This window comes from Mus caroli, unplaced genomic scaffold (assembly GCF_978045245.1).
Source record: "Mus caroli unplaced genomic scaffold, Mus_caroli_1 scaffold_10, whole genome shotgun sequence".
Lineage (NCBI taxonomy): Eukaryota > Metazoa > Chordata > Mammalia > Rodentia > Muridae > Mus > Mus caroli.
The window spans coordinates 116259371-116285457 of NW_028227265.1; the positions used below are offsets into that span (position 1 = coordinate 116259371).

Here is a 26087-nt window from a genome sequence, read left to right on the forward strand (position 1 = left end):
GGCCCCAAGTGCCTTTTTATTTTGCCACTATTGGTGACGGACAGAACTCCTGAAGCATCTCCAGTACTCCTGCAGCTAAGATGTAGATATTGGCCAGAGAACATGCGAGGTAGAACATGGCCCCAGGAATGCAGGGGTAGTGCTTGATGAGCATGGGAAGAGGAGCTGGCCCTGCCTGGTCCTCACTGGTGGAGCCTGTGTCTCCAGTTTTATTCCTGGTTGTTCCACATTTGGGGCTTGGCCTACTTTCTTCTGTATCCTTCTTGGCGAGCCTGTAAGTTGCGCTGAGGCCTGCCAACCCATCATTTTTCTGTTTATAGCACATGTGGACAGTCTAGTGTGTACAAGTTGAGTCCTCACCCAATGTGACACTGACTTCAGTGACACTGACAAAAGAACAGGGCATAGAAGTGAGAGGCTTAGCAAACGTGTTTTCACAGAATAAGGAATGTTAAAGCACTACAGTGAATTTATATTGCTTTTCTCTTTGAAGCTTTAGTATTTTATATGTACGGGCGTCTTGGCTGCATGTGTGTCTGTGTACCACTTGTATGTGGGTGCCCACAGGGCCAGAGGTATCAGATCCCCTCCCCCGAGCTGGAGTTAAAGGCTATTTTGATCCATACAGTGTAGTGCTAGGAAGGGAACCCAAGTCCTCTGCTAAAGCAGTATTCCTTCTTAGATGCTGAGCCCTGTCTCCAGACCCTTCTCATGTGTCCTGATGTGTTTCTGAGTCTCTCTCCAGGAGGTACTGTTCATGAGGTTGCTCACCCGCTGGCTGCTCCAAGAGTCAGATGCTGTTATTTAGTCTCTGACAATGGTTAGGTTTTACTGATCTCCTTTGTATTTACACCTCATTAGTTTGTTTTCTAAGGTTATGAGGACAGAATTTTGGGCTGGAAAGATGGCTCAGCAGTTAAGATGATTAGCTTCTCTTCTAAAGGACCAGGGTTCAAATCCCAGGACCCACATGGCAACTCACAACTGTCTGAAACTCAGAGCTCCAGTGGATCTGACTTCCTCACACAGACATACATGCAGGCCAAACACCAATGCACATAAAAAAGTTATTACAAAAATGAAAGAGAAAGGCGTCTTCTCACAAGGAAGATCCAAAACTTTCCTTCTTAGAAAGCAGATTCAAAAAACAAAGAACACCACTTGGAGGGCATTTGCAGGCTGAGAAGTTACACAGCCTCACACCCTGTGGCCTTTGCATATACTCCTGGACACGCTGACCCAGAGAGGGTCACAGGTGGCGCTTACTAGGGGCAGTTCTGCCAGGTGTAGTGGCACACACCTTTAATTCCAGCAGAGGCAGAGGCAGGAGGACCTGTGGGTTTGAAGTCAACCTGATCTACATAGTTGAGTTCTAGGATAGCCAGAACTACTTAGTGAGAGCCTGCTTCAGAAGTAACAAACCAATAAATAAATAAACCAACAAATAAACTCTAGGGTCAGTTCTTGCTAGCATGTCGTTTGAAGTCCATTCCGCGTGATGGGAGACACAGAACGGGAAGTGAAATTTGCAGGAAGCCACTTCTCCAATTGTATTCAGGATTTTAACCAGAAGGAGCAGTGAGGGGGATTTTGAAGGGTGCTAGGTTTCCAGGGACTGAAGAACAAAGCCGTGCCGTTGGAGCCTTGCTCACATCGGGCCTCATCAGGGTATGAGGAGGGAACACACTCTTCAGTGAGGATCTTGTAATCTCTGGATTTGTTATGAAGGCCGCACAGTTGGTGTCAGCCTGGCCCGTGGTGCGTTCCTGCTTCATACAAAAAGGAAACCAACCCTACAGTGACCCGTGACTCTTCATCCAAAGGACAGGATCTTCCTGACTCAGCAGTTGGGGTGGGATGGGGAAAATGTTGTCTAAATTTTTCTTTTAACTTAATAAATCCACTGGATAGAGGCAGGATATGGCTTAGGTAGTACATTCGCCTGGAATGTATGAGACTCTGGGTTCCTTGAACCTCAGCACCCAGCAAACAAAACTGGACTTGGAGGATGGTTCAGTGGGTAAGGGTGCGTATGCAAGCAAGAAGACCAAATCCAAACCTTGAAACTTACACATAAAAGCTGGTGTAGTGACACAAGCACCTCTAACCCCAGGGGACAGAGCCAGGGGTTGTCCTGGTGGTGGTGGGAAGCCTGCTGGTTACCAGCCTAGGTCTAGGCTCAGTGACAGATCCTGTCTCCGAGATTAAGGTATAGAGCAATGGACCAGGGCACCTGAGGTCCTCTTATGGCCTTATTCCTGGGAGTACAAAGGGTCCCCCCTATAAATTTACGGATATTAGTTACAACTTTAGGGGCACACTAAATTCTTATCAGGGAAACTATATACAGATCGAGCAAAGGGTGTAACAATTTCCTTATGGAAACTCCATAAAAGTGGATGCCTGTATGCAGGCAGCAACTCCCACCGATCTGTGCCCAGACCACCCAGTGTGTACACCCAAAGCTGACTAAGTTAGTAAATTCTGATGTTGTAGAGTGGCACACAATGTTTCCTACTTAGGGCATCAATACTGTGAAGTTCAAACAGATTGTCCTTTGCTCTATTTTATGGATGTTGTGGACAAGGAAGAAAATATCCCACACATACAAGTGCACAAGTGTGCTTGCTCGTGTGTGTATGAGAGGTTGATACCTGCTGAAGAAGGAGAATATCCCCACACATGTGTGCACAAGTGTGCTTGCTCACGTGTGTATAAGAGGTTGAGATCTGCTGTCTGCCTCTTCACCTCACTTGCCCAGACACAGTGTCTTACTGATTCTGGAACTCACCTCTCAGCTGTGCCAGAGCCCAGGGATCCGCCTGCCTCTGACCTCTTTGGTGCTGGAGTTCCTCATGACTTTTATGTATGGGGATCCAACCTCAAGTCCTCACGCTTTCACAACAAGCACTTTACCCCTGAGGCTCGCTCCCCAGCCCCAGCTCCTTGTTCTTAAAGAACAAGTATTAACTTTCTGTGTGCGAGCACTTGCCCCCTTGCTCCTCAGCCCTCTGGGTTCTTCCAGCTTGCTTCATGCAGGAATGGATCTTCAGTGGAGAGAGTTCCAGGTCGATAACTAACCTCAGCAGCGTTTTTAAACGAAGGAGTCATATTTCTATGGTGACTTACTCAGTTGGTGTGTGGTATGTGCTGGAAATAGCTTTTAAGATTATTATCTCCGCCTGGAAAATAAGAAAATCAAAAGCTCTGAGAACTTAAGCCTTCCCAGTGTCTCTTGACTTCACAGTCCCAGTGCTTAGCCATTGTGGACACTTGTCTTCCCTGGCTCTTTAGCCATCTCCACAGCCCAGTGCTGCCCCAGGGAACTCAGCAGGTAGCCTTGGCTACCGTACTGGTCGACACCTGAGAGTCCCCAGAGCAGAGGGTCTCTTCCCGTACACCTGGCTTTGCTAAACCTAGCTGCCACCTAAGGCACACAACACACCCCGACTACCACACACGCACACCACAGATGAGCATTCTTTTACCCCAATTTTCTCTAGGAACGTGACTGCCCGCTCTCCTTCCTGTCTCTGGATTAGGTTGTCTCCAGCACTGCTTCACCATCCTGGAGACACTCCTGGTCTTGGCCTCAGACCCGGGCTGCCACTTGTTGGACCCGAGTTAAGTGCCCTGGCTCTTTCCAGCCCACCATGCCTCCCACCCCTTCCTTAAAACTTACTGCTTTGTGGGTTTCTGCTCTTCCATATAGTTCTGTATTCTTTCTCTACAGGTGCTGTTTACTGCACAGGACACCACACATAGACATTTGGGTAACAATCTGCATTAAGAATGATTTTTGAAAGTGGTGCCCCAGATTGCAACATGAAATATTAACTGGTCAGGTAGATTTTAGGGATGGGGATCCTGAAAGGAAAGAGTCTCGTCCTAGTCCTTGGCCAGAAGTTGGGAATTGGCTTCCACTCTCTCCATGCTAGTCCTTGGCCAGAAGTTGGGAATTGGCTTCCACTCTCTCCATGCTAGTCCTTGTCCAGAAGTTGAAAATGGCTTCAGCTCTCTCCATCCTAGTCCTTGGCCAGAAGTTGGGATGGCTTCAGCTCTCTCTTGGCCAGAGGCCAAGATTCCCCCCTCCTCCCACCAAGGTACATATGAGGGTGGCTGACTCCAGTCCTGATGCTGACCCCTCTGAACAACTTTGGAACTAGATTGCTGGTTTTTCATGGTGGAAATGGGTTATATCCAGTCCCTAATTTCATCCATTCCCTAAGTGATTTTAGGGACTGGTTTTGAGTGGAGACCTAAGCTACTCAAAACATGAGACACTATCGTGGCCTCCCTTCAGCAGTAATTCAGGAGGGCCTGGAGGTCAGCAGGTCAGGAACCTGACTTCCCACAAAAACGCTGATTCACCAGAGGGCACGTTACAGCGATGGATGGAAGAATAATTATAAATCGATCATGTCCCTTCCTTCTCAGACAAGTCTCTCATGAAGCACCACCAGAACGGACATCTCAGGAGCTCCTGGGGCCCGCCTGCCTTCCTGAGCTCAGTTTCCTGGTCACACCAGCACAGGTGGCACAGGACTACAAGCCGGGAAGGATGATACCTGAGTTAGACAGGTGGAGAGTTAGCTCTAAGATGGTCTTTGAGTGTTCAAGGAAGAGCCAGAAGTAAGGCCCCCTTTGGTTAGTGCTTGGGCAGAAGGACTAGGGAAAGTTCCAGGCTCTGGAGCAGGAGTGGCTGATTGTTATATGTCACACTTCATTATTTAAAGGTATGTAAGGCAGTGGTAAGATTGTCCAGTCAGGGGGCTGGAGAGATGGCTCAGCGGTTAAGAGCACTGACTGCTCTTCTGAAGGTCCTGAGTTCAAATCCCAGCAACCATATGGTGACTCACAACCATCTGTAATGAGATCGGATGCCCTTGTCTGGAGTGTCTGAGGACAGCTACAGTGTACTTACATATAATAAATAAATAAATAAATAAATAAATAAATAAATAAATATTAAAAAAAAAAGAAGATTGTTCAGTCAGTCAAGGGCCTGCCCTGCAAGTACAAGAATTTGAGTCTGATCCACAGAACCACAAAAAAAGAAAGCCATGGGATATCACATGGCTGCTATTACAGCGCTGGGGAGGAAGAGGGAATCAGTGTACTTGCTGAGCTCCTGACTGGCAAGATCCTGACCCCCCCCCCCACTCTTCTTTTTTCCAAAAGAAGTAGACAGTGCTTGAAGACCACCACCTGAAGTGGTACACAGGCCAGGGGATGCCCACCCAAAGCCAGAATCTAACCTCTACTCTGAACAGAAGAAGGCTAAGGAGGGGCAAAGCTGATTTACCTTTTGGGTCCCACATGGAGAAAGGAGAAAATGATTCTTAAGTGGCCTTCTAAACTCCATGCATCCCATGGCCTTCTCCTGTCTCCCAAGAAACCAAAGTGCTTTCCTTGCAGAAAAGCAAGAAGGAACCATCCGACTGCCAACAGGAACCCAGAACTGTGGACATGGCACCATGTAGGTGATTTTCATCATGATCAACTGGTAAGCATAAGGACAGGGGAGATAGACAGGAGGGCAGGTGTGGGGGGATGACAAAGAAGGGTGCCAGAGCAGTCACACGCATTGAATGGAGCACACCAGGCCTCTGCACTCGCCCTCCACGCAGCCTCTCCTCAGCGCAGCTCTTCCCACTAACCTGTGTTCCTGCTTATGGTGTCAGCTGTTCCTTATACATCACTCTCCTGTCACTATTGAGCTTTCCTGGACTGTCCCACAGAAGCCAGGGTCACAGGGCTCATTTCTCTCCAAGCAGTGTGTTCTGTTCTCTCAGCTCTCTGATCTCTTCCTGGATCTTGTCTCCCTGGACAGTGTGGCTGCCAGTAGCCACATTCTCCAGCACTGGGCCCCTGCTCACTCTTCACCCATGTCCTACTTCTCACTCACAGCAGTACGAGTCCACAGTCACTCGTGTGACCAGTGCCTTCCTTCCCACCTCAACCCGACCCTTCTCCATGATGACCTGGACCTCCCTCCCACCCCCCACCACTGGCATCACCCCTGTATGAGCCTCAGTCAGGATGATCATTCCACTCATCTACCCTTTGAGTGCAGAACTCATTCACCTAGTATGCTGCTGGTCTGTTTTCCTAGTTTTTCTTTTTTCTTGTTTTTTTGCCTTGTCTTGTTTTGTTTTTTTTTTTTTTTAAGTTTTATTTATTATTATACATAAGTACACTGTAGCTGTCGTCAAACACACCAGAAGAGGGCGTCAGATCTCATTATGGGTGGTTGTGAGCCACCATGTGGTTACTGGGATTTGAACTCATGACCTTTGGAAGAGCAGTCAGTGCTCTTACCTGCTGAGTCATCTCACCAGCCTGGATAGGGATTTTAATCCTTCAAACAAAATTGTTCCATTTCTTTTTAAATTTATGTGTATGAATAATTTACATGTTTCCCCTCCCCTCTCCTCCCCTCCCCTCCCCTAAGTTCTCTTCACTTGCATGGTAAACACATAAGAAGTATAAAGGACATACAAGTGAAAAGCTGCTGGCCTAGGATGGGCTCCATGGTAGAGCACATACCCTGGGTTCTATCCCAGCACCATAAAATCAAACAGAACCAACAGACCAGGGATGTAGCAGCACATTTCTAAAACTTCACATCAGGACCTCCAGGTCATCCTCAGCTTCAAGGTGAGTTTGAAGCTAGCCTGGGCTACACGAGAGCCTTTCCCCTTCACTCTCAGACACAGAACAAAACAAAACAAAATGCCATTCAACATTAATTCTACTGTACAAAAGTGAATCTTATCTAAATTTATCAGTAGAATAAAACATTGAGATTTGAAGAGACTGGAGAGGTGACCCAGTGACTGAGGGCTCAGTAGAGGATCCGGGTTTGGTTCCCAGTGTCTACACCTTTAACTCTGATTCCAAAGGATCTGATGCCCTCCTCAGGCCACTGTGGGCACTGAATGCACAGGATGTAGATGCAATATATGCAGGGAAAGACATACACATAAAATAAAAATAAATCTGGGGTAGAGAGATTGCTTCAAACAAAAGAAAACTGGCAGCTCTTCCACAAGTCATCCTCAACGCCCACATGATAGCTTATGACCATGTTATTCCAGTCCCAGGGTATCCAACTCCCATTTCTGACTTTCACAGGCCCTAGGCAAACACTTGGTACACAGACATACATGCAGCCTGTATTTTCTCTAGGCGCTACAAGAATAGAACAGATAGAGTGGTTTACAGGCTCTGGAGTCAAGCTCGTCCAACAGTAGGTGTTTCCTTGACAGGAAGTGAAGAAAGTGTTCAGTGCACCCGGCTGGATGGCTCAGCTGGTCTGCACTACTTCACTCTGTGGGAATCCTCCAGTAGGCTCTAATAGCAGTGAAGGATGCCTCAGCAGCAGGATCTATGAAGTTACAGTGAGAATGAGAGCAAGCAGGTCAAAAGAAGTGTCCTTTTCCCATGTCCTTTTCAGAGGCTGTTGCTAGACGGTGGCACCAGATTTAGGGTGGGTCCGCCCACTTCAAACGATCTAGATTTAAGATGAGTCTTCCTACCTCAAATGACTCAGTGAACTAAAAACCCCTTATAAATGTGCCCAGCTGCTTGAGTTTTTAGTTTAAAGAAGTCTTACATTTATTTTGTGCTCGTGGAGGTCAGAGGACAGCCTGCTGGAGTTGGTTATCTTCTTCCACCATGTGAATTTCTGGACTGAATTCAGGTTACCAGAGTTGGTTCCAGGCCCTGACCCACTGAGTCATCTTGCTGGCACCTTATCTGTATTTTGAAGCAAGAGACAATTTGTATCTTCTTTTTTTGAGGGCTGGACATAACTATGGGCCTTCTTAAGAGCTTGCTGGGCAATAGCTCTACCACTGAGTTACATCCTTAGCACCACCCCCTCCATCTTTTTTTTTTTTTTTTTTTTTTTGGTTTTTCGAGACAGGGTTTCTCTGTATAGCCCTGGCTGTCCTGGAACTCACTCTGTAGACCAAGCTGGCCTTAAACTCAGAAATCCGCCTGCCTCTGCCTCCCGAGTGCTGGGATTAAAGGCGTGCGCCACCACGCCCGGCTTTTTTACTAAGTGACCTGGCTACATAATTCACATATTCAGAGGAATCCTCATAAGAATTGCTCATCACTGGGCATTTCATCTTTTCTTATGCTGCTGCTGAAATACAGCCTTTTGTCACAGTCTACATTGTGGGAAGGCCACCAGACGTCTGCTCATTTTGTGTCACTTTTCATCTGTCTCTCTTAGGTTTTCTAGGCAAAAGTTCCCTCAGTTCCAACCTGAAAGCCTCTGTGTCTAGCTGCCTTTTTTGTTTGCCATTATTTTCTCTGTGTTGTTCCACATTAACTTTCACTCTGAGAAGACTCTGAACAATGTTGGTAAGTGAGAGACTGGGCAGAAATGAGGAGAGTGAGAGGTCCTTATCCCCGCTCCTTACGATTGGCTGATGTCTCACTTAACTTGTGCCTGTAGTGGAGGAAAGAGAAGGGGCAGTCATGTGAGGGTGACCAGGCTCCTTTCTTTTGTCTGATTTGCTACCTGTTAAAAGCTGCTGAGCTGTCAGGAGGAAAGTGTCATTTGCGTAGCCGTTTTATTAAAGTCATTTAAAGGCCAATTAAACTAGTTTTATTCAAAGTAAGTCTACATTAAATTACAATATTAACAATTTGTAGACACAATGAACTTAAAAATAAGAAGTAGAAATAGAAATCTATTTGGTCTTTCAGAGACCACATCATAGAACTCATAAATGAAAATGTACAAATATAGAAATGATACTTAAAGAGAAAGGGTTTTAATATGGGGGTCCAAAAAGATGTTGTATCTTAAACATGCATGTTTCAAAAAGGGAGAATCCTTTAATAATTTAGCATAAAATCGAGTTATATAAACTTGGTATATTCCAGAAAATATTGCTTTAAACACTTATACATGATCAAAATTCCTTTGGTAGCTTTTAATCAAAATGAAACATGCTACTTTGTAAAATATAAAGTACTTTTAAATGTTGCAAAAGTGTCTGTCATCATCACCATGCCAACACCACTATGGAGCCTCGTTCTCGCTGCCCAACCCACCTGTACACAGAGTATGTCTCTAGGAACCAACAAGTCCTTTGCCTTTTGACAAACATAACTAAACTCCATATAGTGCCAGGGCAGAGATCCAAGACGGTCTCTGTGCAAGACTATAAAACCAGGCCCGATTTTATTATGGTAATCACACAAACTGCAACTTCAACAGTCAAACAGCAGTCACCCCAAAGCCAAAACCAGGACCTCCACACTCAACCAGCATGGAAACAAACATGAACCCCTCAAAGCCCCTCAACAAACGACAAGCAGCCCTCTGGGTGAGCTGTGTCTCATGACAGACGTGATGTCCTCTTGGCACATCAGGGACCTCACTTAGAAACCTGATTTACAGAAGCCAAAGTTTCCAACTTTCTGAAAATACACAGAAGAGAGGCCAATGCTCAGGGTGCAGAGATCCGAGTGGCAGCCTGGACAGTTTCTTCCCAGTGCCCCAGCCCAGGGCTCTCTCTCTGGGTCTTCATCAGGGGAAGAACACAGCAGCTAGGGTAATTCCACTGTGTCCCACAATCACACACACAACAAACCAAGCCCGTGGCTTTCTGCCAGAGGAACAAGAGCTTGTGAAGGAACTTCTCAATGCGAAGTCAGAGAGTAACAGAAACAATAAAGAAGTAGGGGAAGAAGCAGGGAGGGAAGATGCGTGTCATCTCAAAGCCCTTGCGCCCTGGGAAGGATGTGCCAAGAACCACATCCTCTGCTCCGAATCCAAGCGTCCACAGTCGGGGCAGCTGCAGGGACCTGGAGACGGCACAGCAGCTTCACTCTCAGGTGCTTCGTGTGTGTGTCTCACTGGGAGACGACAGTCAGCTGGTGCGTCACGCCACGTAGTGGTACTGATTTGGACTGTCTTTGTCTCGTTCCATATAGTCTCTGTCTATAAGTGACTCAATCCTTTTTTTCAAATCTCCAGGCTAGAAAATAGAAATCAGACATTTTAGGATAGGGCACTGAACCTAGAAACACAGACCCAACATTCTGTATGGAACATGTAACAAAAATACGCAATGCCACAACAGACGTGTACACACACACACACACACACTCCACCTGGCTTCTCCTCGCATGAGCATGCACACAGACTCTATGTTGCATGCTCTCACACATTTGGAAGGGAATCTGACTATGCTTTGCTGGGCATCCTTGCTTTGCTGCTATTGTGTATCCACACTCTTCCCTTTGTGTGTAAGAGCGTGGGCGCATGGCACAGAGCAACCGTACGATTTGGTTCCCTCCTTCCTCCTCTGGGTCTCAGTGACTGAGCCTGGGCTAGTGGGCTTTGCTGTCAGTGCCTTACCTGCGTTACCCTCAGGGCCCTTGTGCTGCTCCTGCTCAGAGTCTGAGACAGGGCTTTGCTCTATTGTCCATGAACTCACTAAGTAGCCCAGGTTGGATTCTAACTTGCAGCAATCCTCCTCTATCAGCCTCCCCGAGGTAAAGGTTATAGGTATACACCATTCACTCTTGTGAAGCACTTTTTCTATGTGCTCAGCCTCCTAGTCAGTCCATGCTTACCAGATATGGCACATCACATAGTATAGCCACACATTCTGAGTGTTTTTCTAAGTTACCGCAAAGGTGTATCTGTCATTGTCACTATGTAGGCCTTACTACAGAGCCTGTTCTCACTGCTTTGACTAAAACCAAGGCCAAGTCCACAGCCTTAGAATGTCTCTGTCATCACTTCTGCTGCAGGAGGAAGCAGAGCACTCAGACTTGGAAGCAGGGGCCTTCTGCTGAGGGAGCATCCTTTCCCAAACAGCAAACCCTTCTCTTCAGGGGCAGCCCATGCCGGTTACAAGATATGGCTGGCCATACAATTAGCTATAAAGCATGGGAGCTAGAGCTTTGCCCATTTGCACACGGCACTCTACACTTAATTACCAGGTTACAACATTTGCAAACTGACAAACAGATGCCCTGACTTGGGGTAGGAAACAACTCAGTACAGCATGGGCTGTGCATCCATCATCATGGAGGGCAGGGCAGGGCAGGGGCCAGGCACTGGCCTCACCTATGCTTGAGGTACTGACTAATCTGTCTGTCTCAGTGTGACTCCTGAAAAAAGAAGTCTGTCTCAGGTGTCATGCAACCAGGGGACTTCCAGTTGCTGAAGGATGCAGGTCCTGAGAATTCAATTCCTTCTGAGCTGATAATGCATTTTAGACTGCATTTTATAATGTACTTTTCCAACGCTCCTCCAGCTCATCCTGTATTTCACATGCTATAGAACCTCAGCGCTTAGGTCTAGAACTAAAAGAAAGAGGGACAAGCCTGGGGCTGACTTACATCTCCAAAGCAGGGAATGCTACTTAGTTTGTGAATGCTGAATCTAGCACCTGCCAACACCACTGCCACAGGGCCTGGGGAGTAGCCGTAAGAACTATGGTGAGGGGAGAATGTGTGTTCTAACATCTTGTGGCTGTGGCCTCTGCTCCCTCCTGAAAACACAACATGTAATATGCTTGGAGAAGCAGTGAGTCTTTAGGAAGATGTGCACAGGGCCCTTGCCCTCATGTGTGCTGGCCTCTGCTCATACTAGCCCTGTCAAATAAGTCAAATGCCAGGACACTGAGATTCTAACATGTTGGGGATGAATACAGCACATAACACCGAGCTGTGCCCACAGCACTCACCCTGACCCCCAGCTGTGCCCATGGTACTCACCCTGACCCCCAGCTGTGTCCACAGTACTCACCTTCACTGGAAATTTCAGCTGATTGTATAATTCAGAAACTAGAAGATTATGACCAAGTGTCTTCCTCATTTTCATTATTCTGACTATAGCAGCGTCGATCTGGTACTGTCTATCCTGGAATACTCTCTCTGTAGTGCTAACCTGTTCTTCAACCTGAACAACGAGAAAGGAGAACAGAAGGAGGGCACAGAGGCTTCAGGATTGCTTTGCATTGACAAACTTGGTTTGATGCAGACTAAGGCAGGCTTTGTTCTGCTTTGTTACGTTTTAATTTGTTCCATGAAGGCTCTTAACTTTTCCAAGGTATACAACTCTAAAACTAACTTGGAAAAGTGATTTTTAAAAGGTGTATTTTTCTTATAAGAATGCTTATATCAGGGCTTCCTAGCAGCACAGGATGGTTGTAAGCCACCATGTCCATACTGGGAACCAAAATCAAGTCCTCTGAAATTGTTTCTGATGGCGGAGAGCTCCCTCTGCCTCCTCAGACCATACTAGTGCATATTCTGAGGATACTTTCTGTGCAGCAAACTGAAAGCCTCAGGACAAGCGACACCATCACTGTCTGTCTGTGGGAGGGGTAGCCTGCGACATCAGTCAGGTAATTACTTGTTCTGTAAATTTGTTCTCCCATCTACAGTTTGTCACATACACACGAGAGGAAACATTTCTAGGAAGGCACTAGAACCCAGGTGTGTGTCAGCTTCAGGTCAGAAGGGCTGACAGCTGTGCTTATAAGCTTGTCTAGCTGTGGGACACTGAGAGCCTGCTCCCACTGGAACTGCTGCTTCTGAGGTCTGTAGGGTCTGTAGTAGACCTCCTCTTCCTTCCAAGGCCCAGCAGAGGGCAGGCACTACTTCTGGAAATCCTATGAGCTGCTTCTGTTCTGGCATTTGATATAGGAAGGTATGAGTTCCAACAGGTTTCTTGACTTTTACTTCAACTGATCACATAAAATCAATTAAAGATACATAAAAGGACACTACTCCAAAGTCTACACTTGTACCAGAGTCAGACATATGCTCTGACCTGTAATGGTCATGACATTGCTAGGGACTCTTGGCAAGACCACATGAATAAAACAAGAGGCTAGCACTTACGGTCTCCTTCATCTGGATTTGATTGATCTTTATTCTGAACAACTTGTGTTTGAAGTCTGCATTGAAGATGAACTTATCTCCATCTTCCACCTCCTTTCCTTTGGGACTTTTAATTAGGACCCGTGCTTTACCACAGGCCAGAGACTGTAGTGTTCTTCGCAACTCACTGTCCTCTGAGGGAGGCAAAGGAGACAAACGTTGTTACAGAGCACATACGAGGCTCAGCCAGGAGAGAAGCCATGGATGTGTCACAGCCTACAGCTTCTCTTAAACTCTTTCCCTAGTGCTGTGGATGGGACCAGGGTACTGTGCATGCCAGACAAGCACTCTGCAGCCCAGCACACTTCCAGCCTCTACTCTGTCTGTTAAGTCAACACGGTAGAAATTAGTGCCAGTTTGGGGTGCACACCTTAATCCCAGCAAATTGGAGGCAAAAGAAGGTTGATCTCTGAGTTCCATGATAGCCAAGGTGACATAGCAAACAAACAAACAAACAAACAAACGTCATGTGGGGTCTTCCTACCTATGCCAGTGGCCATTTTTATTTCTTCAAAGCTAAATCCATCCCCTTCGTTGAACATGAGCAGCACCAGCGTCTGGAAGAGGGATACCTGGAACTCCTTCTTCCCCTTTAAGAGAATGAAGCCGTCACAGAAGCTGAGCTCAGACACTTTACAAGTCAAACAGGATGGTTTTGCATGCATTATTTTTTAGGGGATTCAGCCACCATGTGAGAAGAAATCATGCTATTGATATAAAAGAAAGGAATGATTATTGGGTGTTACACGTAAATTCCTGTCTTAGAGCTGCCCATGGCCACACAGGCCTGTAAGCCAGCAGCCAGCAGTGGGAGGCTGAGGCCGGGTCCAGGCAGCTGAGGACCTTGCATACTGACATCACTTCCCAGACATCAGGCCTAGTTGTTTGCTGCTGTTACTGTTTTTAAGACAATGGCTTGCTGTAAAATCCCAGGTGGCCCTGAACTTTCTATCCTTCTGCCTGTTTGGAGTGCTGGGCTCATGAACAGGCACCATCACACATGGCTTTCTGAGGCTCTGGGTGGCAGTGGAAACCCCAGAGGCTTAGGAGGAGCACAGGGAGTTTGGGTGAGAGAATGGGAAAGGAAGGCCTGCAGTGCTTCCAGTACTTTGTTCAGACAAAGAGCAAGTGCACAGTGAGCTCTGTGTGACCTCTGCTCAGCTGCTCTGTGAGGGCAGACTCTGCCAAGGATGTTGCATGGTCCTCTTTCCTTATCGAGAATGTCCCATGTACAGGCAGTAACATGAGATCTAGCAGTTCTGTGTGGAGAAGGGTAGTAGGGGATTTGGGAGAGCAGCAGTGCCAGGCGCCTTTTGTTGGACCCTAGCCCTCTTCTCTGTATTTCAGGGGCTGTCTGTCTGCTGTATGCAGAGGTCAGCTCCTAACTACAGCCAGACACACACAAGTGGTACAACTCAACTTTGCTAATGCCTTGCAGAAGAATGTTTCTGTGGTACCTATGAAGTGATACAATGTATGGGTGGGAGCTCGGGTGTGCTCCTATACATACATGATTTATGCTCACATTAGACTGAGATGTAAGCATGGGCCTTTCCCCACCCACTGCTTGGTGACTTGGTGAAATGCCTCTTTCACCTCCTAGTGTGCCTGTGTGTGCTTCTTTTATGTAATCGCTACAACAGCCCTGTGGTGAGCTTTCTGATCTGGTAATCTGTGAAAATGTCTTAGGAAGGACTCCTGCCCACCTCTAATTGAAGTGACTTTAGAGGAGAGTATGTGGAAGTCTTAAAAGATTCTCCTTTTGATTTCTTGGCACATGACAAAACTTATTCCTTGGCTTGGCACTTTACACCAAAAGGAAGATAAAACAGCTAACAGAAAGAAAGGAAGAGAGAAGGGGGGGAGGCAAGCTGGAGCAGAGGAGCCTGCTGCTCTTGTAGGGACTAACACCTGCATCAGGTGGTTCACAACTATCTGCAGTGAGTTTCAGGGTATTTGGCCTGTTTCTGGCCTCCTAGGGGCACGCACGCGCACACAGAGGCACACGCGCCTTGCTTTTGTAGCGGCCTTTACAGCTGCTGCTCTCTGAGCGACTGCATGTGTGGTGTGTAACTGTGCTGCTGTGCACGCATGGAGGCCAGAGGAGGTGCTTAGTATCCTGCTCTGCGGCTTGCTGTCTTCTTCTCTTGAGATCGGGTCACTCACTGTTTTTCAGTGAGGCTGACAGAAGCCCTGTGATTCCCCTATAACTTTGCACCCCAACTGCTCAGGTTAGATGTGAACACAGCCATGCCTGACTATTACCAAAGTTTTAAGTAATAGTATTTATTTGTTCATTTGTATGTGCAGGTGTGCCTGTCATGTGCATTTATGGGGGTCAGAGGACAACCATGTGGGTCCTGAGGAATCAAAATCTGGCTGCCAGGCTTGGTGCCAGGTGACTTTGCCACCCGAAGCATCCTGCTGACAACCACACCTGGCTTTTACACAGGTGAGGAGGGTCTGAACTCAGGCCTGCTGGCTGTGCAGCAAGGACACTATCTACTGATTCATTCCTCAACCCTGGCAAACAATTTGCTATTGATTAATTTACTATTGATTTTTGTTAAGTGGAATATTAACCCTTTACTTGTTATTTTAATTGACCAAGAAAAGCTACTGCTGAATCATACTGAAAAAAATCTTGCCTTTCATTGCTATGGAAGTTCAATGACAATCTGAGCATTCTCCTAACATTCTGCCAGAAAGGAAGAAACAGGACCCTGGACCAAGACCTGACCTCCTTAAAGTCCGCCTTCAGCACGGCGTGTCCCAGCGTTGTCTGCCATTGCAGCTTCCGCCCACTGTGCTTGCCCAGGTAGAACGTCTTGAATACTTCCTGAAGTCTGACCATCTGCCAAGCAACAGACATACAGGAGACATCAGCACACCCTGAGAGTGACAGAGAGCTTTGTTTGTTTGTTTGTTTCTTCTTCAGCACAGGGTTTCCTTGAGTAGCTTGGGCTACAATCTCTGAGACTGAGAACAAAGGAACCCTCACAGCTCTAAGTGGTTTCTTTCACCTACTGCTAGGGACAGAAGGCTAGCCCGGACATGCACAGGTGCATGCAGAGCACCTACTGCCAGGGACAGAAGGCTAGCCCAGACATGCACAGGTGCATACAGAACACCTACTGCCAGGGACAGAAAGCTAGCCCGGATATGCACAGGTGCATCCAGAACATCTACTGCCAAGGACAGAAGGCTAGCCCGGACATGCACAGGTGCATGCAGAGCACCTACTGCCAGGGACAGAAGGCTAGCCCGGACATGCACAGGTGCATGCAGAGCACCTACTGTCAGGGACAGAAGGCTAGCCCGGACATGCACGGGTCCATACAGAACACCTACTGCCAGGGACAGAAAGCTAGCCCGGACATGCACAGGTACATGCAGAGCACCTACTGCCAGGGACAGAAGGCTAGCCCAGACATGCACAGGTACATACAGAGCACCTACTGCCAGGGACAGAAGGCTAGCCCGGATGTGCACAGGTACATGCAGAGCACCTACTGCCAGGGACAGAAGGCTAGCCCGGACGTGCACAGGTTCATGCAGAGCACCTACTGCCAGGGACAGAAGGCTAGCCCGGACGTGCACAGGTTCATGCAGAGCACCTACTGCCAGGGACTGAAGGCTAGCCCGGACGTGCACAGGTGCATGCAGAGCACCTACTGCCAGGGACAGAGGCTAGCCCAGACATGCACAGGTGCATCCAGAACATCTACTGCCAGGGACAGAAGGCTAGCCCGGACATACACAGGTGCATGCAGAGCACCTACTGCCAATGACATACTTCAAAGGGCACCAAGGAAGTGAGCGTGGGTTAGCAGTCACCAGCGTCTTGGCTGGCAGTCTTTCCTGAACCCTTACTCTACTTGACCCCCTTATCACAGGTAGCCTTTAGACCTTGGCCTTCCCAGACTTGAGAATTAAATTATCAGTCTCAGGAATTCTGTTGCAGCAACAGAAAATAAACTAAGATGGATGCTTTCAAGAAAGTCAAAGAGAGCTCGCAGAGAAAGTATCTGCAGATCACATACATACTCTGGTAAGAGTCAAGAGTCCGGAACATGTGAAGATGCTTAAAACAACCAAAGACAACTCAGAAGAGGGCTTTGACAAGACAGCTTGGCCAACATACACACACGAAAAGATGCCTAATAGGGCTAGGGCTGGAGAGATGGCTCAGTGGTTAAGAGCACTGACTGCTTTTCCAGAGGTCCTGAGTTCAATTCCCAGCATATACATGGTGGTTTACAACTATCTTTAGTGGCATCTGATTCCCTCTTGTGGTGTGTCTGAAAACAGAGCAGTAATATATATTAAATAAATAAATACTTTAAAAAAGATGCTTAGAATCATCCTCAGGAAGTACTGCCTACACCAGGTAGGCACCACCTCTCACCTACTGCAGGATGCTAAGAAAGGAGCACGAGAGCCGAGGAGCTGATCTATCCTCTCTGCTCAGCAACTAAGGCCAGGAAGATCTGTTTCAGCTACCTGTCCAGAAGTGACCACGTCATTCATACCCATCTTCATAGACACATCATGACAGTCCAAGGCAGAAAGACCCGGAAGGCTCACCATTCAGTGAATGGCTGAGCCAAGTGTCTGTCCACAGAGTTAAAGAGGAACAGGGCAGCACCACACACGGTAGCACAAGGAACTCATCGATGTGCACATCACGTGTGAGCTCCAAACACGGACATCAGGGGCAAGTCAAAGAGAAAGCACACAGTGGCTGCTGCCCATGGGGAGGAGACAGGGTTAGGCCACCTGAGGGGACAGGGCTTCTATCTCTAAGATGGAAAATTCTATGTGAAGGTGTATTTTGTCACAGTTGAAAAAAATACAGTATTAGGTAAGGCTCTAAGACCTGCTACAAAACAAAAACGTCCCCATAGTCAATGAGGATACGGAAAAGGCCTAGGGAGCCCACCACAAGCTCTGGATGATGTGGGCATCAAATAAGTCACTAAGAACCCACCATGTGAGTTCAGTGACAGACCTACACACAGATATACCAAGTAGAGAGAGAGTTCTTCCCTAGAGCAGAATGTTAGCTTCTAAACAGATGGAACTGGACAACCAACCCCATTCATCACAGTAAGGCCGATTCCAACAGGGATCATCTCAGGTGACAGATGAGCAGTCCTCAACAGCTCTGTGGAACACAGACCCAGAGGCTGAGATGAGGCCCTGCCTGTGTGCCCTGGGCAGTGGGTGCCACAGCAGTGGGTCAGTGGTCACTGCTGTGACAAATACCTGAGAACAACAACTGGAAAGGAATGTGCACTTTGGGTCGGTTTCAGTCCAGAGTTGGGTGCTATCATCACTTTTAGAACGATGGCAAGGTGGAAGGGCCCTGGAGGGAGGGTGTGGCAGAGTAAGGCTGTGTCGCTCCCCTCCCAGTGGCCAGGAAACAGAAGTGAAGCAAAGGGAGCAGAGCCAGGGTACACGGGCCACACCACCAACTCCACGGATTCCCACAGTCCCACAGCCATCTTCAGTCATCACCATCTGAATCCATCAACCGACTCAGGGAGGGCAGGGTCTCCAGACACACTCCTCTCACAGACACATGCCGAGGCATGCCTCACTAGTCTATGCTGGTCTTCAGGCCACTCAGATTAACCATGCAGCCATGGAGATGTACTGCAGCCAGCTGGCAGAGCTTGGCTGAAGGACTTGTATCAGTCAGTAGTTCCTGACCTGAGGGACTGGAGGATAATCCTGGGTGGCCTGTACTGAGGCAGTGAGGGCAAGGGCATCACTGAATTCACAGAGCAGGAAGGAGACGCCATCTCCACAGCCAGGGCCAAACACCAGCATCCTAGGAATTACCCTGCACACTTTGGATATGTTTGGACATTATAGAACAAATGAAAACAGCACAGTGTCCTGAGAGGCTCACTGGGTAGCAGAGAGGATTCTCAGAGGACAGGACCAAGCATAGCTACCAGGACAGAGGCAACATGGCACAAACCTACCTCAAACAAAATAAACCTGAGGCCTCTGGCAAACGGTGGTGCAGGCAGCACTCAGGGAGTGGGAGGAACCAGTCTAGTCAGGTTCAGTGAGTGCAAGATGGAAGCACAGGGCACCATGTCCAGCCAAGGGAAAAGCAGACAGGCAAGCTGCTTGCTGAGCTGCAAGCCAGTCTCTGTATTGTGAGGAAGGTTAGGACAGAGATGCAGACAAACAGAAGGCTACAGAAACCAGGGAGGGCCAAACAAGGAAATCGAGCAACCAGTCTTAGAACTGAAGAGTTTCAGCAGGGAGTGGTGACCAGGTCCCACCAGAAAGAGCTGCAGGGCCCAGCCTTACTCTTGTTGCTCTGGCCCTGCAGTTCCAGAGCCTCTGCTCATGATTAGGATAGAGTCGCTGACCAGGAGGCCTATCCTGCTCCTCCTTCTCTTGGCATCACTAATGCTTTAGGCATTTGGATTTTAGCCTCACTGAGCCCACGGCTCCATGGCCCACTTCAGGTTCTTCAATCACAGCCAATACATAAGACCCTAAACACACCATGACCAAGACTCATCACCACCTTACTCTGGGAAGCAAGGATCAGCCAGGTGAGCTGCCACTTACACAGGTGCTGCTGATGGAGAGCAAGAGCACGCAGGCTCTGGGGAGGGCGCCTCTCACTGGGACTGAAGAGGCCATTTTCAAACACCACTTCCCAGGCTACAGAACATGCAGGGGGTGCCTTGAAAACCTTTCTCTCCCACCACTAAGGTAAGATCTGGCCTAAGTGGGCTTGTTCAGCAGCTGAGCACTCACCTCTGGAGGGAGGTGCACTTCCATGGGTGTGTATGTGGGCCAGTAGCCCATGGTGAGTATGTTCACTGTGAGGTCAATGGGGCCTGGCGCACTCTGGTTCTGCATATGCTAAAAACAGAGAGAGCCAAGTAAGTAAATAGATCCACAGTGCACTCAAGAAGAAATGATACATGTATGTAATTGTGTGTGCGTGCGCGCGCACACACGCACACACATACATATATATATATATATTTTTTTTTTTTTTTTTTTGAGACAATATCTCTCTATGTATCTCTGGCTGCCCTGCAACTTGCTATGTAGAAAACAGGCTGGCTTTTAAACTAAGAGATCCATCTGTCAGTCTCTGCCTCACAAGCACTGGGATTAAACGTGTGCCCCCCTCATACCCAGCTTGGAAATCGTATAATTTTTACAACACAGTGTCCCATGCTCCAGTGTGGTCCGGTGTTACTGTAATGACTCAGACCCACCGAGCTCACCTGCTTGAAGTGAACCATGATGTCTTTGGAGAGCTCCATGTCCTTGAACATGCCCTCCAGCTTGCTGGTAAACGCAGCTCCGCACTCTGCGTATGTGAAGGACGGGTGAGATGTAGCCGGCATGGTGCCCGCCCGCCCGCCTGGGGACCTGGGGACGGCCCACCCCGAGCTCACCGTGCTTGAGCTTCGACAGCATGGACTTCTCCGCGTCCACCGACGCGCTCTTCCCCACCAGCAGCCTTTTTGCTAAGTCTTTCTTATAAAACGCTTCAAAGACATCTTTACCTGTGCAAACAGGAAAACCAAGACGTGAGAGAGATTCCTGATTTGCCTGCTACACTCCATGGACAAAAATCTCCTCGGTACTACTTCCGGGTTTCGGGGCTCGGTACTACTTCCGAGTTCGGGGACCATTTTTCCCTCTAAATGCACGCTTGTCTGGCCGCACAGCCCCTCCTTCCTCACCATGGATGAAACGGAAGAGAATCATGATCTTGTCCAGGATCCTCTCCAGTTCCTCATCTGTGGCTTCTTTGTTGCCCGCCCGTAACTTTGAGTCCACGTGCTTGGCTGGAAGAGCAAGAGTTCCAATCAGAAAAGGGCTGTGGGGTCAGAACAGAGGAGACAACTGGACACACAGGCCTTGGGTGTCTACCCCATCACAGCAACAAAGAAAACCACATAAGAACCCCTCCCACCAGCTCCTGTTAGTGCTCCAGGAAGCAAACTGCCTTTTAAAGACAAGTTGTCTCAAGGTAACGAGAACTTTAACAAATTCACAGAGTAAAATAATTTTTTTAAAAAATGGTCTCAGATTGAGTTTTTATTTTTTTTATATTTAAAGTTGAATTTTATTCATGTATATGGGTTAATTTCTCTGCCAGTCCCAGCAGGAGCCAGGGAGAGCGGGCACTGGACCCTCTGAAGCTTCGTTATAAACAGCTGCCAGCTGGAAGCTGAGCTCTGGCAGAGCGACAGGTGCTCCCAACCCATCTCTCCAGCCATCTCTCTTTGTTCCGTGTCACCATGCATGTGTCTGTGTACCATGTATGTGCTTGGTGCCTTTAGAGGACAGAATCCAGGTCTATGGGAATCCAGAGTAGCAGTGAGGTAAACTGAGGCATCTCTCCAGCCCCCCAGCCCCCCCAGTGTGTTAAAAAGCAGGCTTTCTTTTCTAAATTTCATACATGGGCTTTAGGACACATTGCCACAGGCACCAGAACGGACCCTTTTAAAATCTGCTGTAAGAACTATAGTTGACTTTATCAGGGAACTCTCCTTGAGGTCTTAGGTCTCAAGGATGAGGTGAGCTCTCGAGGCCTCTCGCTTCTGAGGAAACAGAGTCACCCTTGATAGTGGTGTACATCACGGCAGAGAGAGCAGAGCCCATGGCTTCCGAGGCCCACACTCCCCTGGGTTGTTAGCCTCCATGGAAGCACCAGTCTGGTTAAACTGCCGATGACTTTCTCTGGCTCTTTATTAGTTCTCTTCCTTTTTTTAAAAAAAAAAGTGATGTATCTATCTATATCTATATATGGATATAGATCGTGTGGTTGTAGAGGCCAGGGTAGGTCTTGGGACATTTTCTCAACCAATTCTCTACCTTATTTTCTGAGACATGGTCTGCCACTGAGTCTGAAGCTCACTGATTGGGGTACGTCAGCTGCAGTGAGCTTCTGAGATCTGTCTGTCTGTCGGTCCTTCCCCAGCACTAGGGTCACATGTCACTTTCTGCCCTTCTAGAAATGCAGTGATACTTTTCCTAACTGGGGGGTGGGGTCTGGGGTGCGTTTCAAGTATGACGATAAGTAAGTAGACACAGCAGCAGTTGGAGCAGTGGTTTCCCTGAATACACCTGCTTGGGGGTCTGCTCAGGACAGGGAGCAGCACTGACCTTTAAAGGCAGTTAGTTCTAGAGCCCTTCTACAACCTGGCTTACCAACCCTCTCATCCTGTCTGACAAGTGAGCTTCCTGTGTATTCTAACAAGGCTTCAATCTCCTCAAGCACTTGATCTGGAAGAATATTGGAGGTTCTTTTTCTTCTTCTTCTTTCCTTTTTGAGTTTTTTTGTTTGTTTGTTTTTCGAGACAGGGTTTCTCTGTGTACTTTGGCTGTCCTAGAACTCACTCTGTAGACCAGGCTGGCCTCGAACTCAGAAATCTGCCTGCCTCTGCCTCCCGAGTGCTGGGATTAAAGGCATGTGCCACCACCTCCGGCCATTTTCTTTTTTGAGACAAGGTCCTACCATGTATGGTCTGGAACTTGCTATGTAGATAAGGCTAGCCTGGAGTTCACAGAGATCCACCTGCCCACCACCCAAAGAGTGCTCAAGTAAAGACATGTGCCTACACCTGGCATTCTTCTGTTTATGAAGTACCTAAGAGGCCAGCATGGTGGCTCAGTGGGTAAAGGTGCTGAGTTCAGGACATATGACTTCATGGGGCACGGGCTCCTGCAAGCCCTCTGAGTCCCACTTGAGCAGGAACACACATGAGTAGTGTCAGTGCATTTGCCTAACTGTAAAACATGAGAGGTGGCTGGGGCTGTTTTGATACCAATGAGCTCTGCAGGCTTGTTTGGTCTCTTGTTGATGAACGTCTCGAAGGACTCCTTCATCAAGTTGATGAAGCGCTCGTTCCTCTGGAAGCACACCTCCACCACGTGGTCCACTTTGTCCTTAAAGTCCAGCAGGTCTTGGACCATGTCTTTGTCTTTCTCAGGATTGATGACAATGGTTGTCCCAAAGGTCTACAGAAACAAGAAACTAAGTCAGCACCAGGTTTAAGAAGCAAAGTGTGTCTTTTGCTGTCTCACAACATGGTGCCCATTTTTTTTCCACTCTGCATGTGGACATGACTATGGATAGCTCTAGTATCCCCTTAAGCAGGTGGTACCTGGCATTCAGAGGTCCTGGATCAGCCCCAGGCGACTGTCCTCAAAGATGCTGAATGGTGCTGCTATACTGGCAAGTGAGGGGCACAATGCCTGGATCACACAAGTACGAACTGAGGCAATAAATCTTTAATTGGACTTAGAACACAGCAGGAGGCAGACTGGACTGCTAGACCAAAGTATGTACTAGTTCACAGGGAGCAGATGAGCCAGTGAATGTGTGACTGAGTGAGCATGTGCGAGAACGACAGGAAGCTGTTACCACTGAACTGCAGGTGGCCACTGCATGGTGGAGGGAAGGCCAGCGTGCGTGTACCTTGATGTACTCGCTCCAGTGCTGTAGCAGCGCATGCTGCCCTCCTTTCACCCGGCTGAAGAGCTGGTACATCTGGGTGAGGTCGGGCACCCTGTTCTCATCCAGCAAGTGCTCCAGCCCTAGTGGGATGCACAAGACAAGTCACAGCAGGAAGGCAAAGCCCTCACAAGTGACACCAGGACGGTCTCACCACACAGTAAGGATGTGGCTTGCAGACTCGGAGCATATACTTGCTGCACATTTGTTTGACGGAGGCAAGCCCCGCCCTCCTGAGTGCATCGGGAATGCCCTGTTTACTTCTCATTTCACTAAAGCCCTGATCTCACAAAGGTAATGAGCCAAAAAACATTTAGACAAGTGTTTTACTATGAGAAGTTCGTGGTGTAAATTATCTGAGGTTTTGTCTATCAGTCAGAAAAACATTCCTTAAAAGACTATTTCAGAGGCTGGAGAGATAGTTCAGCAGTTAAAAGCACTTGCTATTCTTGTGGACCTAGGTTTGGTTTCCAGCACCCACATGGTGACTCACAAATATCTCTATCTAGTTCTAGGAGACACTCTTCTGACACTGTGGGCACTGCATACATGTGCTGCACAGACACACATGCAGGAATCTAAAGTGAAAGTGAGTCAACTTTAGGTTTTTAGTTAATTAATTTGATTCACATAATAAATTATAAGACAAAAAAGTATTTATCCAATATTTAATGTATTCAATATGGCATTTTAGAATTTTTAATCAGTTATTTAAGTTTTATGATTTTATTTCATGTCATCTAAGCGTTTTGCCTGTATGTAAGTACATGCAAATGTTTGTGCAGTGCCTACAGAGGCCAGAAGAGGGCATCAGAGAGTCTGGTTGTAGACCTAGGCCCTCAAGCCACTTAAGACACCAGTCTTCAAGCTGGGCGGTGGTGGCACACGCCTTTAATCCCAGCACTTGGGAGGCAGAGGCAGGCGGATTTCTGAGTTCGAGGTCAGCCTGGTCTACAGAGTGAGTTCCAGGACAGCCAGGTCTACACAGAGAAACCCTGTCTCAAAAAAAGCAAACAAAAAAGATACTAGTCTTCTTCCCACTTGGCAGTGTCTGCACACACAGGTGCTAAGCTAGAGGTCTAGATGCCTGGCATGTCCAAATTACTTCAGAGCCAAACATGCAAAAATAAGCTTTAACTTTTGTAAAATTTTATCTCCTAGAAGTCCTAAATAATGTCCTAAAATTTTTAAAGGCCTTTTACCTTTTGAAACTTTTCTAATATAACTGTGTATACATGTGCATATACAAACTCGTGTGTTTGCACATACATCTGTAGGTGTGTGTATAACTGTGTATGCATGTTCACCGGTATCCAGAGACTGAGTTGATGTTTCCCTCCGTCATCCTCCAGCTGTGCTGTGCTTGCTTTTTAAATGTCAGACAGACTCTCCCCCAACTCTGGATCTTACCGACTCAGCAGACTGGCTGGCAGTAGAGCTCCTCTTGTCTCTGCCATCCCAGTGCTGTGGTTACAGGTGGCTTCTTAATGTGGACTCTGGGAATCCAAATTTAGGTCCTAATGCATGCATGGCCAGCATGTGCTCCTAAGACTCCTCCAGAGTCCCGTAATAATATTTAGAATAAAGTTTTACAAACACAGTTTACTATTTTCTCACAAGAATTTAGTAAATTATATACTGTGACAATGTGTGAGTGTGTGTGTGTGTGTGTGCTCAAATGAGACTGAATGCCTTCAGAAGGCAGACAAGAGTCCTGAATGCTCTAGAGTCTGTTACGGTGGGTGTGAGTTGTCTACCACGTGTGAGCTCAGTGAGCTCTGGTCCTGTGTGCTCACAACAGCTGTAACCACCGTGTGCACCACCACTCCAGCCAACTCTCTATTCATTTTAATTTTTAATAATTCTTTTCTGTGCCATTTTGAACTCCCAGATGTTAAGAACACAAAATGAATTTCAGTCATTGTGCTGTATTGCTATAGGATTACGCCTTGTCTTCTTCTTCTTTTTAAAAGATTTATTTATCTTATGCATGTGAATACACTGTAGCTGTACATATGGTTGTGAGCCTTCATGTGGTTGCTGAGAAATGAATTTTTAGGATGCTTTGGTCAAGCTCTGCGCTTGTTCTGGTCGGCCCCACTTGCTCCAGCCCAAAGATTTATTGTTATAAATATTATATTATTATTATTATTATTATTATTATTATTATTATTACAAGTACACTGTAGTTGTCTTCAGATGTACCAGAAGAGGGAGTCAGATCTCATTAAGGGGGGTTGTGAGCCATTGTGTGGTTGCTGGAATTTGAACTCAGGACCATCTCGCCAGTCCACGCCCTGTTCTCTTAGTAAGAGCTTGCTGACGGCTCTAAGGCCACTTGGGTGACCCCAGAGACCCTAGAAACAATGTCCCTAGAATGCTGAGGCTTCCTTCTGTCCTTCCTGTCCTACATCTGCAATTATGCATTCTCCAAACAGCTCTCCAGTTTCCTTATTGGACACAGTTACCTACAAGCCATGCTGTGCACATTACAGGTACTCATTCTAGCACACTGGGCATTGTTATCAGATTTTGAGTGGACAAAACTATTAAATGCATTAAAAAAAATCTTTTTAAAAAAAGATTTATTTAACTTATATGAGTACACTATAGGTGTCTTCAGACACACCAGAAGAGGGCATAG

At 47.4% G+C, this 26087-nt stretch overlaps 1 protein-coding gene across 1 annotated transcript in view; it reads right to left on the reverse strand.

Moving 5' to 3' along the window:
- Window positions 1-8607: 8607 nt before the first annotated feature.
- Cul4a (cullin 4A) overlaps window positions 8608-26087 on the reverse strand; it is a 40784-nt gene continuing 23304 nt past the window's right edge. Inside the window, exons 10-20 of the mRNA XM_085844178.1 lie at window positions 23408-23526; window positions 22755-22947; window positions 20664-20768; window positions 20373-20483; window positions 20199-20284; window positions 19717-19824; window positions 15668-15781; window positions 13412-13517; window positions 12889-13061; window positions 11789-11941; window positions 8608-10004 (exon numbers count right to left, since the gene is read on the reverse strand). Of these exons, the coding sequence (XP_085700304.1) occupies window positions 9909-10004; window positions 11789-11941; window positions 12889-13061; window positions 13412-13517; window positions 15668-15781; window positions 19717-19824; window positions 20199-20284; window positions 20373-20483; window positions 20664-20768; window positions 22755-22947; window positions 23408-23526 (1364 nt within the window). The 3' untranslated portion in view covers window positions 8608-9908. The remainder of the gene's footprint in view (window positions 10005-11788; window positions 11942-12888; window positions 13062-13411; window positions 13518-15667; window positions 15782-19716; window positions 19825-20198; window positions 20285-20372; window positions 20484-20663; window positions 20769-22754; window positions 22948-23407; window positions 23527-26087) is intronic.